Genomic DNA, 13378 nt, shown 5'->3' with positions numbered 1-13378 from the left:
AGTGGTTTAGGAATATGGTCATTGACTGGAAACAGTGTAGTCTTGTTACAAGTCCCTTAGAACCTTCTAGGATTGTAGTGCCCAAAAAGATCCGGAGAACTTAATCTCTCTAAGGAAGCTGTGAGTGGGATTTGCAGCAGGAGTATCACCCTTTTATTTGTGCATGGATCCCTTGCAGTTTCAGATCCCTGTGTACAAAATGGGGAAGTGTCACAAATCTTTGGAAATTATTTTTAGGCTATGCCTTCAGTTACAGTGCTATAAACTTCATTGAAGGTTTTGAACACAAGGTAAAGTTGAAAGTCTAATTTCCACTGTTAGTACCTTCCTTTCACCTAGTATTTTTGCACATACTACCTTCTCACTCTTTCCTCCAGTGTATGGGATTATTCACTGTTCCTTGGATTTTAACTGAACCTTCATAGATATAATTTTTTTAAAATTATTCTGTCATAGATGAGCTGGCTTGGATTCACAATTGTATTTCCTTACTTAATACAAAACAATACCAAACTTTCCTTAAGCTCTCTGAGAGCCAACTTGCTCCTCCATTCCATGTCTTCATTTATTTGCACATATATTTTCTATGACTTCTGCACTGATAGTATCTTCTGGGTAGGTTATTTTCAGTGGTGGAATCATAAATGTCTCTACTTATTTTACTGGTCTTACTGTCTGACAAGCTTTTCTATGCTTAGTAATTTAAAGCCAGGGACTGAAGGGTCTTGTTCTCTGTGATTTTCAAGAGAGTTTTGGTTTGGTTTTCATACCCACTCACCCCTCCCCTTTTTTCGAGTATATTTAGTGCCTGTATTGTAAAAACATACATCTTAGAGCTTCGTTGATTGGGATGTATAATAATTAAAATCTACGGTTCAGAACATATACCCTGAAAATTCCTATATTACAGCTTGGGTTTGTTTTTCTTTTACAATGGTGACATCTTGTGGATAATGTGGAAGGAGCAGCTCTGAAGAGCATTTCCCATTTAAGACAAGTATTCTGAGAAAAGAGAACACTGGATTTTTTGGGATAGAATAATTGTTTCAGTAAAAAGTAGGGTCCTCTCGCTATTGGATATGTTTTGTGGAATGTAGTACAAGGATCTTGTAGATACTTGCAGCTGGCTGATGGTCTTACCAATATAGAATAAAGCCATGGGAATGATAACTTTTAGATTTGGAAAGTAAACAATTTTTATAATTTTTATTATTAACAGGCATTGCATTTAGCAGAAATCTACTTGTTAAATGTAGTGGAGATTTTTAGATCATGTGAAATGTTTCTGAGAAAGTAGGTCTCATATAGGAAGAAAATTTAGTATTTACATGAAATGCAGTTAATTTAAACTATTCAGGCAACATAAGGAAGGTTGAAGTTCTTGCTAAGAGTGATTCTTTTATGAATATGACATCATATTACACTGTCTTATTATTGGCTAATCTGTCTTGATATTATATATTATATAACAGAATATGTTAATTCCTGCTGTTACAGGCTGTGGATCTTATTGGGGGAAGATAAAAACATGCCTTAAAACTATGGACTTTTCTTTGCTAGGCACAGGTAAAAGAGAAATGGGGACTTGGCTGAGGCAAAAGTGGTGGCTTTTGCACTAACTGACCCATTTAAGAAGTTTATAGAAAGATGCTTTTGCTGAATGTGTGTTCATAGCCAGCAAATTCTCTTTGGTACCAGGAGCACAGTGTCTGGGATGGTCTCAGGCTGTAAAGGAGCAAAAAGTTTTCCAAACAGCTGAAACCTCTGTAGCAGGTGTAAAATTCAGGATGGCTGAAAGGATTGTAAACAATTCCTTAGTTTTAAGGTTAAGTGGACTCTTTGAACAGGCTGAAAACATCACTAACTACTGGGTGTAAACAGGGGAAAAAGAGAGTTCAAGGCTCTCTTGAACTTTAGAGAAACTTTACTGATACTTTGATCACTGAACATCAGTACTGCAAGCAAAACAGGAATCTGCTAGGGAGGAGTTACAGAGTGTGTTTATATTAGTCTTTAAGAGCATGAGCAAATCTGATCCTTCCTGTCCATTGTGTTTTGGATGGCATCCTGAGATTGTATGAAAACAGAGAACTGCCCTCCTTGTAGAAGAAGCTGCACCAGAAGATGAGCTCTAGGGTTGCACACAAACAGGAATTCAACCCTACTGCAAAGTTAAAATACCAATAAAAATTCTGGAATGTGTATAGTTAGTTGGTTCTCCCTATAGATCTGCCCCTGGGTGATAGAGATGTAGTGGAAGAGCAGATTCTGAAATTAAACTAATTAACTTTGAAATAAGTCCATTAGCAATTCAGGCGGCTTGAATTTTGTAACATCTCTCTAGGGAAAAATGAGCCTTTATGTAAGGGGAAGAGTGAACAATGAAAGTATAAAAGGGGCTGTGACTACTGCAGTGTAAAATCAGTCTTTTGCATTACTTGCTGTTATGGCATCTATTCTAACAACATGTGAGTATGGACTGGATTTGGACCAAGGGTTGGACTTGATGATCTCAGAGGTCTTTTCCAACCCAATTGATTCTATGACTCTGTGGCCAGAATGACTATGGCAATGTGTGTCTATGCACGACTTAGGTTATCCTGAAAGGACTAATTAGAGTTGAATTTGTTCCCCTAGCTGCAGTGAAAGGCTTTGAGGTCATATTCCCTTGTTTGGCTTTACTCCTCAGTGCTGAGGTTTAGCAAAGCTTGGCTTCTGCTGTGCTGGCTTATCTGGCTTATTGAAACCAGTGGAGAAGGTTTGAGGTGGGAGCTCAGGCAGCAGCAGCTGAAATGCAGCCCTGGAAAGAGCTTGTGCCAAATGCTTAGAGGTCTCAAATCTGAGATTTTGGCCTGTTGTGCCTGGATATTCTTGAACAGAGAGCCCCAAAGTGTCTGTTTTCAGAGAAGAGGACACTTGATGTAACAGCTGCTTTGGACAGAGGTGTTTTTGGAGGGAAAAACAAAGTAGAAAGAGGTGTCTTATAAATGAGGTGTCTTATGCCCCATGATAATGCCCTCTTTGTCACAATTTTACTTCCACGTTGTCTCTCAGTCAAATATAAATTCAGTCAAGAGAAACTGCAGTTTTACAGTCTGGGGGATGTCCTCTTGTGTATATATATACACATATATCTCTATGGTACAGATGCACATAAAAGCACAAACCCAAGGAGTCCTTTCCTCCCCCAGTTTTAGGTTAAAATCCAGTTTCTGTACTCCATATTTGCAGAGTTTTTAAATGTTTATCATAGAAAGGAGTTGCCTAAGAAAATATTGCATGTAAATGGAATTGGTAGGAAGGAGTTGTCTTATAATGGACAATTATTTCATATATATTGGAAATATTCTTTAGTTTTATCTTCACATGGACTTCAACAATTTGTAGAGCATCCTTGGAGGACTTTGTGCAATTTGTAAACAAAATATAACTATAATAATTAGAAAATTATTGTCCGAAAATTATGTGTGAGAAAATCAAGTATTTTTATTTCAAGAGAATGAATGTCACAGGTAAATGAAGAGCCAAATGCAGCTTTAAAAACCTTTATGGTGTCATTTGACAATTAGTGAATGCAAATTTAGCAGAATTCGTCTAATTTGTTTCAATAAATGACTGCATTAAAGTGGTTGATAATACTCTGTATATCTAATTAGGCTGAGATTTAGGATGGGATTCCCCTGCTATTTGTGAGTTTTAATGCAAAATGTAAATATTTATTTAAAATGCATGTAGTAAATGTGGTGAGATAGAACATGCAAACACTTGATTAAACTAGGGATTCCATGAAATACTCTCCTGAATACAAGGAGAGAGAGAGAGTGCTGATCTCCTTGATAAGGAAAGGTACAAAATTCTCTTCATTACCTGTAGCACCTTCATTTAAGACTAGGAAAGAAGTGATTCGTGCAGGTCAAAACTTGTTAGGCTGATTTCAGAAGTGTGTAAAAGTTCTAGACTATAACTTGAGAAAGGAAATAAACAAAGTTATGCTGTGATTGAATAGTGAAACCATTGAATTGTGAATTTACCAATGTAGTTCATGCTAAAATAGTCTGTAAGAAAAGTGACAGGAAATTGCAATATATTTTATCTGCATCTCAGCATTTGCTGACAGGAAATCATTGAAACTGAAGAAGGCAACAAATATGTAAGGAAACAGTAAAAGGAACTCAGCTTCTTGACTGTGAAATGTGAGAGGGTGTGCTGAACAAGTAACTTAGGATGGAAAGAGATCAGTACTCCTTAAGGTCTGATCTTGGGACTGATACGGCTACATAATTTTTATAGTCTACTTAGAAAACTGCTAATAAAATCTGGTACTAGAAAGGTGAAAGTTACTTTAAGTCTGAAGGAAACCATAATATATTGCAAAAAAGGCTTTGAGTAAGTAATGTGTGGGATATAATTACCTCACTATAAAATGTAAATGAATACATTTAGAGAGTAAGAATATAAAAAAAATGTTTAATAATATTGGATTGAAGTGTGGAAGGTGACATGGGAGAAAACTTGCCTATCTCAATTAGAACCTGAGCTAGTCAATATTATTAATTTTGTATACATACTATAGGCTGTAAAGTGTCAAGTGCACTAATAGGATGATCAGTCAGAAAGCTGAGTTAAAGATATGAAAACATTAGTAGTTTGCTTCATGGTTTCTTTACTACAGGTTTTTGAATACAATTAGCAACAGACTCAGGGAGGACAATTAGGATGGTCAGGGCTATGAAAGGTACTAACAGAGCATGATTTCTTTAAACCAGTAAAGTGAAGGATGGGAGGGAGGAGTGTTGCTGTTTATAAACATTTGTGGGGTGTATAGACAGACCAACTCTTCAAGTTCAGTGGTATCAATATTGATTGATAGAAGAGAAATTGGGATCAACTGGCCATCAGTACATCATTTGAAAACCGCAAGGAGGCTTTTGACTTAGAGCTGTGAAGTTTTCTAGAAGTTGTTAGGAGAGATATTAGGTCTTGATATCCTGTTGACATTTGCATGGAGTCTCAGAATGTCTGGTCCAATGGGTATTGTGAGCTACTGTTAATCTGAAAATTCCTGTTTCTTTTAGAGTGAAAGAAGCAAAGCACATTTTTATTTAAGATGACAATCTCATGCAAAGTCTACCAAAGAATATACTTGCCATGAAAGACTAGGAAAGCTTTCCATGCAATGTGCTTCTAGTAAACACTGCTGGGACACCAGGCCTTGTTCTTCTGTACCAGCCTTGCTGGGCTTGTGTGTGAGTGGCAGAAATAATTGCATCCTGTTTGCATGTTGTGGAGCTGTGCAGTGGCACTGGAGAGATACAAGGATGCACCTCCAATTAGAAATGCCTGTGTGTCATTCCAGAACAACATTTTCCTGTCATCTACATGAAAATACAAAGCTGATATAAGTTTTCCTTAAGGAAGGTGATTTACCTTTGGGGAATTTTTCTGCTCCAGTTCCAGCAGTGAAAGTCTCTGGTGCGGGGAGTGTGACTGCCAGAGTGGGAACATTCCTTAACATACTGCTTGGCAAAACTTCTTATAAAATTTCTATTGAAAGCATATTATTATATATTCTCTTATCCCAAAAAATATTTTTTTCATAATCTCAAATTCATCATCATATGAAGATTTTATTGGATACCTGAAAAAACTGGTATTGGGTTTTTATTTGCGGCGGCAGAAAAATTGTGTTGAAGCAATAATTCTCAACTTGAATGTTCTAACATCAAACAAATACAGAATAAACAGCAAATACTTCATTTAATTGATTTGATTAGACTGTATGAAAAAGAAGACTGTGAAATTTATATTCAACACATCAATGCTTTCGGTTTTTTTTTTTTTCTGTGATCCTAAAGGAAAAGATTAGGTTTGAAGACAGGAGATGATGTTTAGTGATTAGACGGAAAATTGATCTTATGACTTAAACTCCTGGAATGGATTGTTACTTTGGCTTTTCATGAAACTCCTCAATAAACAGAAATTAGATTCTTTCTCATGTGTTGTGTGGATAAATCACTTTTTTAAACCTATAGAATTTCTTTCTACCTTAGAGGATAACGTAATTGACTTCCAGTTCAGGTTTATAAAGTTGTTTGCTTTTTTTTTAAAGCCTCCCCCCTCAGTGGTTTGACTGACACGTTAGGAAGATAAGAAAGAAATTCAATTTTAAATAAATGGAGAAAAATCATATTTGCATAGAATATAGCAAAACATATTTTTCATTATCTTTGTTCAGCAGCTGTAGTGCTCTCTGTTGCACAAAAGACACGTATTTAGTGAATGGGATGTTTCTGAAGAGAAAATGTATTTATGCTGAGATAATGGTATATGTATTCAAGGAGGAAAATCTATAAATGATTTTTATAAGTCCTACATTTACCTTGCTTTTATAAGACCTACATTTACCTTGCTTTTATAAAGCAAAGCCACACAAAAGCATTTGCTTTTTAAATGATGTTTTGTTAAAAGCCACTATTATTGTATTGTTTTGCATTTTTGCAACTGTTATGTTCCACTTTTGTACCGATTGATACATAATGTGGCACATCCTTGCCCAAGGCAGGGGCTTGGAGCTAAAAGATCTTTGAGGTCCCTTCCGACCGAAGCCTTTCTGTGATTCTGTGGTACACGGTGTTTCTCCTTTCCGTCTCACCTTTCCTGTCATTCAGGGTTGACCAGCGACAAAGCCCTGGGGCTGGAAGGGAGTGATCTCTGACCTTCTTTCCGTCGCCGGTCTGCTTAACAGTATTGTTAATATTTTTGCTTTGTTAGCTTAGTATAAGAGGTTTTGCTTGTCTTCGTTTTATTGCGGTCAGTGCCATCTCCCTGTACCTGGACGTGCCGCAGGGATTTTTGCAGCTCCCTCTCCAGGAGCGAACATTCCCATCGCTTGGCATAGGAGAGTTGCTGTGCTCTGTGCCCTGGTGGCCACCAGGGGTCACTGTTGGCCGCGACATCGCAGCGCAGGAAGGGTCGCGATAGTGACAGCGCAAATGCTGCTCCGCTTCTGACTTGAGGCACCGTCATTTTTAAGCCCTTCCCTGATCAAAGAATACTTAATCAATTGTTTATTTTAAACCCCTTTTTAGATTCAAATGAAGTGTTTCCTCCGGTGATTTACCAAATCACAATTTACTGAGGTTACAACTCTATTACAGTATCAATTATTAATGCTTAAGAAATAATATACTGAATTGTTCATACTCTCATTAGACCTCATTCAAATACCATTAATCTTTTCTGAGTAGAAGGTATAATGAACTGTGGGAATTGAGTGTCTCCATCTTTTAGTGAAGGGAAGGTAATTTGGATACAAGTGGACATCATTCTTCTGCAGGGTTCTAGGAAAAGCTGACAGCTGCTTAGGTGCACTTTGGCTGCCTGGCTTTTGTGTGTAAGGAGTCACTGTAGCAAGTTGCCCCCAAAATTACAATAAACATTGGAAAATCTAGTCTCCCTGCACTCCTGCCCATACGATAATATGTTTTAAAATTATGATCTTTATGTACATTATTTATTTACCTTGCTTAGTAAACTTAAGCAGGTCTCTTCTAAATGCATGTCTGGTCTCCCCTTGACACAGTGTAAGTCTTTGCATCCAAAGCACCCTTTGCCAGGGGAGCATCCTTGCCAAGGAGATCTGATACTTTCTGCATGAAGAACTGTCTCCTCTTGTTTGTTTTGAACATGGCCTCTTCAAGATGCATTTGATGAATCTTGGCTCTTTGTATTCAGGGAGACTGTCTACCCTCTCTGAGTCACTTATTTTATAGACATTTATTATTCACTTCCAAATTTTCTTTCTTATTTTTTCCAAGGGAAAAAATCAGTAGTTCAAAGGAATTTGATGGCTTCTGTAGCTGGAACACCCATATTACTCTTCTGTAAACAGTGCACAGCTCTAATCTGTCATCTTTTTCAGCAGGACACACTATTTTGTAAGGATACACAAACCACAGATTTATGCAGTGGGGTAACAGCATTGTCCTCTCTGACATGAGTTGTTATTTTCAGCATTGCTGAGTGGTGATGTAATATTTTCATGAGCTCTCCTAAGATGATCCTGAAATGTAGCTTACTTAGTGTTCAGTTTGACTAGGTTGAATTTTGTGTATTATTTTATTCTTTGGTCACATGGTCAGACAAGAACTTGTTCTGTGGTTCTTCAGCGTCTGATCTGACTCTCTGTGCCCTCCAGTAGTTGCCTTTAGCAGGAAGCTTTCCTCACTGTGCATCCTCTTTTGGGATCATTAATGTTGTACAACATCTGTATGCCATCCCCAATGGCAAAACTTTAAATTCCATGATTGATAATGCTTAAAGTGGAGCACACTGGTGTCCTAAAAATTCAGTGTTCCCCCGCTAGAAATAAAGGCAGTCAATAATAGTGCACAGGCACCAACAAGAGACAAATAGTGCATGTCTGCCTTTTGGTTTTTGGGTTTTTTTTGGTAGCAAATTTCTGTATATTTTCAGTTTTTAAATAACAAGATCTAGAGCATAAACTAATGATGAAAACATCGGAACAAATAAAAAAATGAATTTTTACTGTTCATGATTTTAGTAGTCCTATAACTAAAAAATTAAGCATTTTGTTGCTTTTCCTTTCTTAACAAAAAATGATTGGTTGAAATACATTTGAAAATAACATACAGTTATTTGTTTGATGGCTTTGTAGAATGATCTATAAAATGTTACAAAATCTAAATATTCAAATTATTCTTTTGATAAAGTGTTTATAGTGTATTTTCCACTTGAAAAATGATGCAGAATGGCCCTGGTAAAGGGCAAATTTTTACTTCTGAGTTTTAATATAATGTAATATATATTGTAACTTAATTTATGTAATGTTTTTTTGCTTTGATATAACTTACTCTGGTTCAAATACAGTATAGTTTTTCTCCAGAGGTAACATTCAGTCCACATATTCTGCTACAACTTTTAGACTCAAGTGATAGGTCATCTAAAATTGTGATGTATTGTGCCTTTCTTTCAATTTGTGACTCATACAATCTGTTTTCTGAGAAGAGTGCAGAAATAGGTTGTTATTACTTGAGCTAATCTAATGCTTTCAATTTGACTGACATCCCATGTTGTCAATTTTTTCATTGAGCATCTGTTAAACATAAAAGTCTATACCATATTTCATCAGAATGAGCAATCCTGACATCTGTAATTAAGCCTCCCCTGTTTCTGCTTTATTGGCTTGAACGTTCCTGTCTAACAGATTGTACAAATTGCGCATTTGTTTCCCAAACAGGCCCAGATTGTTCCCTGAATGTCCCCTCCACGGAGTCCTACTGGATCCTGCCGAACGTGAAGCCGTTCAGCCCGGCCGTGGGCCGCGCCTCCCACAAGGCTGTGCTGCACGGCAAGTTCATGTGGGTCATTGGGGGATACGCCTTCAACTACAGTTCCTTCCAAATGGTTCTGAAGTAAGTCATTTCTGCTTTGTCACATCCTTTCTCATGTGGCTTAGGGACACACATCTTACCAGGGAGGCAGCTTCTGTCTTATAATTCAATGGAAGGGTTGATATGTTTTTAGATTCTTTATTAATGGTCTTATTTTCTGCTTGTAACTGTCTTATGATGACAGAAAGGGAAAATATGGGCACTATCAAACTCCGTGGGATATTAATGTGTAAGTCTTTCAGTTTTGTGAAAAACTGCAAAACATAAGAAGGTTTGTGGTGGCAAAACATTGAGAGAAATCCATGTGCTGATATTTGCAAAAGGTTATCTTCATTATTCAAGTTAATTTCTGATTATGGGAGACTTGTATTTCGTGCATGCACTCAGCCTGTTGGTGCCGTGCCAACAGGGTTAGGCAGGTCACCTGCATTTCACTGCTTTATATTTATGACAGTTTGCATGTCTGTGTGTCTGACCACATACTGAAACCGAGTGGAAGCAGCCATAAATATTGCCTAGCTGATTCAGATGGTAACTTGTGTGTATGTATAAATGTGGTAAATGCAAGTGTTAGGATATGCTTATTAGCATGTTTACTTTGTTTTTGTCTACTTCTTGTTTTCTTCCACCCATTTACAATCATCCAAAACAAATCCCAACTTCTTTGTTGTTTTTCTTTTCCACTTCTGTCATTTAGTTTTTTACCTCTCTTCTGTCTTGTTGTGTGTTAATGCATTAGTGGAATAATTGTTAATTAAAATGTAATGGAACTTAAAATCAACTACATAGCTAAGAGGATGCTCAGCAGTCAATCTGCAAAGTAGGGCAAAAACACATAGCATGAGCAGTTCAGTGGGGTGAGTTTTTTGCACATCTGATAACAGTGGGATCAGCAGCCCAGTTTCAGCTTTCTTATAAGTCTGGGGATTTTTATTAGTCTTCCTTTTTCTGGGTTTGTTGATGGGTTACTTAAAGAGCTGCTCCTGTTTTGCTTGATGAACGTGTAGTACACTATCACAAGTTAGTGCACAGTTGTGATAATTAACAGAGATCGTGTTACTGCTGCTGACAAGCCACCATATGACAGGTAACCAGACTTGACCAAGTCTGCCAGACAAGTTAGTTTGGACATACAAGCCCCTCTATTTCTCTGCAGATGAAAAATGTTTACTTTTCTCTTTCTCTTCTAGCTACAATTTGGAAAGCAGTATATGGAATGTAGTACCTGTATCCAAAGGGCCACTCCAGAGATATGGACACACTCTTGCTTTATATCAGGTATGGACTTTTCAGTGTTCTATATAATCAATTTGTTTGTGTGTGCTGTCATTGATCTTAAAATGACTCCCCATGAACATAGATTTTTGAAGAGAATTTAATTTCTAATCCCTAAAAATTTTGTATTCGTGTTTTCTCCAGTACTTAGAGATGTATTGCACAATTTTTGATAAAGAAATTGTGCAATAGATCTAAGTCACTTAGCTGAGCATGACCCCTCAGAGCTAACCCTGCCAGGTGTGTGTGTGATAAAATGGGGATTGTGGGCAGTGCTTTTGCTGACCAGGCACCATCCCCAGGGGCTGAGCCCAGTGGGCAGATCCAAGTGCTGGTTTCAGGTTCCTTTGGCCACCCCAAGACACAGCAAGCGATGACCCAGGTCCAGGAATATTCAGGGAATGTGGTTGGGAGCACAGGGATACAGGACTGGAGAGAAGGCTGCAACATCTGCCTGAGGGGGCCTTCGGGGAGACAAGTTACACATGATGACAAACTTGTTAACTGTGACAGAGAAGTACAGACTTTGTACCACAAATTTTCTTTTGTTTGCATACAACACCCCCAGCACGGAAGGACAAAAAGGATTCCATCAGGTCAGACCAGAGGGTTCATCTTTCCTGGTAACATGTCTTGAGAACTGGGTAACAGTGAATGCCTAGGGAAGAATATAAGGAAAAATGACAGGAACATATAGCAGCTTCCTCAGAATACTGTCCTAGTTTGCAGCTGGGATTTCCTAAAATAGGGTAGTACTTTAGTGAAAATATATGAATACATGCTTTTTATTTTTTTCCAAATTTTTGGACCTTATATTTATTTTTACGTTGATGTCATCCCAGACCTAAGAATTCCAGTGTAATTTTTTCAGAAATACCACCTTTTTGAGTACTGGTACTAGCTGGTTTAATTTTGATAATCCCCACTTTTTATTCTCCATCTTCTTTCTCTGTAATACTTGTGATTTTCTTTAAGTCCATCACATCCTCCCTATCATCTCTTTTTCAAGCTAAAAATTCCTTGTGTTTTTAATAATCCTTGTAAGGAAGATATTTCATGCCTTGGATAACATTGTGTCTTACCTCTATGTCTTCTAATTCTGTTATATCCCTTCTGAGATAGGGGAAATGACAGTCTTTAGTGTATTCTTACCTCAGATGTTGACATTATAGAATTGCAGTCTAAATTTTCCTATTAACTCTTTAGGGTATTTTAGCTTTCTGAAAATCTGCTATTGGCTTTAAACTGGTACTTTCACAGAACTGTCAGTGATAACCTCAAGTTCTCATTCAGGTCAATTCAAAACCCATCCCTGGATGTACAGACTTAAAATTGTTTTTTCCCACATGCATTTTTTCATACTTATGAAAAATGAACATTTATTTACCCTTGTCTTTGGTCTTGTATTGCACATTCAGATTCTTCTGCAATTCTTTGCTTCTGACCATTGTCTCAGCTGTTTTGAGTAACACTGAATTGTCAAAAAGTATTGCTGTTTCTCCTCTCACACCCCTGCCAACTTGTTTTTCAGTATGTTGAACACACAAATCCCAGTTGCAGATCTCTGTGGGCCATCCCTAATGACTCTTATTCATTTAAGAACTGCTTTTTTCCTCCAACTTTATTGATTTACTTACCCTGGTGTTATCTGCCTTGCTTCTCCCCGAGCATCTTAGTTTCTTTAGGGGATGAGTAACATTGCAAAGCATCTTTTGGAAATTCTAGGCAAATGTGTCAAGTTGACCTTGACACGTTTCCTTCAGCAAAAGCCAACGATTTGCAAGATGTAACTTCCCTTTTCACAAGTTCATAGAATTTTCTTCAGTCTGTTTTATTCACTGAATTCTGTCCTTTCTGCCTCTTCCTTATCAGTCTTCTGGTATGGACATGTTTTTAAGCAGGAATGTACACACTACAGTCAAAGGTCAGCTGTTCTATTCTTAAATTACTTCAGAACTGCTCCTGGTGCCTTCTTTTTTTCCCAGTTTGGTTCCCCCCCACTATTTTAACCTTCTGTTTTTAATTTTTGCTATGGAAATATCTGTAAAATCTACCATGAAGGACTCATGTGGGGAAGTTAACATAATTTTATTGCTGTGGCTTTATCTCGTCCTTCAGACTGTCTGTTGGCACCACAAAGTATCTCGTTGGCTGTATTGCTAATGCATTGAAAAATGATGCATTAGTACTTTATATATAAATTCTGAGAGCAGCTCATTAAGGTGTCTCATAGCTTGCCTTTATGTGTGTTTCTGTTTGAATCTGTTGGAATTTTTGAACGTTTATTTTGAAAAATCTTGATTTCTTCTAATTCTGCACTATCCTTCTCCTAAGTTAAGCTTTATTTATTTTGTTCTTTATAATGAAAAATTTTGTTTTCTTTTTTAAATAGGAAGCATTCCTGTGATCTGAGCAGATGTCCTTAAAATGTCTTCATATTGTCATTAAAGATTTTTACCCTTTTAGTTGTACATTTTAGCTTCTTTTTCTGTTGTGTCTTCCCTTTATACAGCATGGCCTGGGAAGTTAAGCAGAATTGAAGGCGTGGGTGGATATTTTATTTTGTTTTGTTTTCCTGACATCTGTTGTTCTTCCAGAGATGTTGAATCTGTACTTGGCATGTTTAATATTGTAGAGGTGTTTTCAGCAGTAACACCAACTACATCCTGTAGATGCCCCAACATCAACTC

General features: G+C 37.3%; 1 protein-coding gene across 4 annotated transcripts in view; it reads left to right on the top strand.

The window, feature by feature from the left end:
- Nucleotides 1-13378, top strand: part of ATRNL1 (attractin like 1) — a 469005-nt gene that overhangs the window by 44838 nt on the left and 410789 nt on the right. For all 4 annotated transcript variants that reach the window (XM_071563466.1, XM_071563465.1, XM_071563470.1 and 1 more), the window contains exons 6-7: nt 9260-9434; nt 10604-10691. In XM_071563466.1, the coding sequence (XP_071419567.1) occupies nt 9260-9434; nt 10604-10691 (263 nt within the window). The remainder of the gene's footprint in view (nt 1-9259; nt 9435-10603; nt 10692-13378) is intronic.

This window comes from Pithys albifrons, chromosome 9 (assembly GCF_047495875.1).
Source record: "Pithys albifrons albifrons isolate INPA30051 chromosome 9, PitAlb_v1, whole genome shotgun sequence".
NCBI lineage: Eukaryota > Metazoa > Chordata > Aves > Passeriformes > Thamnophilidae > Pithys > Pithys albifrons.
The sequence above is the reverse complement of the archived record's forward strand: the minus strand, read 5'-3'. Positions and strand labels throughout refer to the sequence as shown.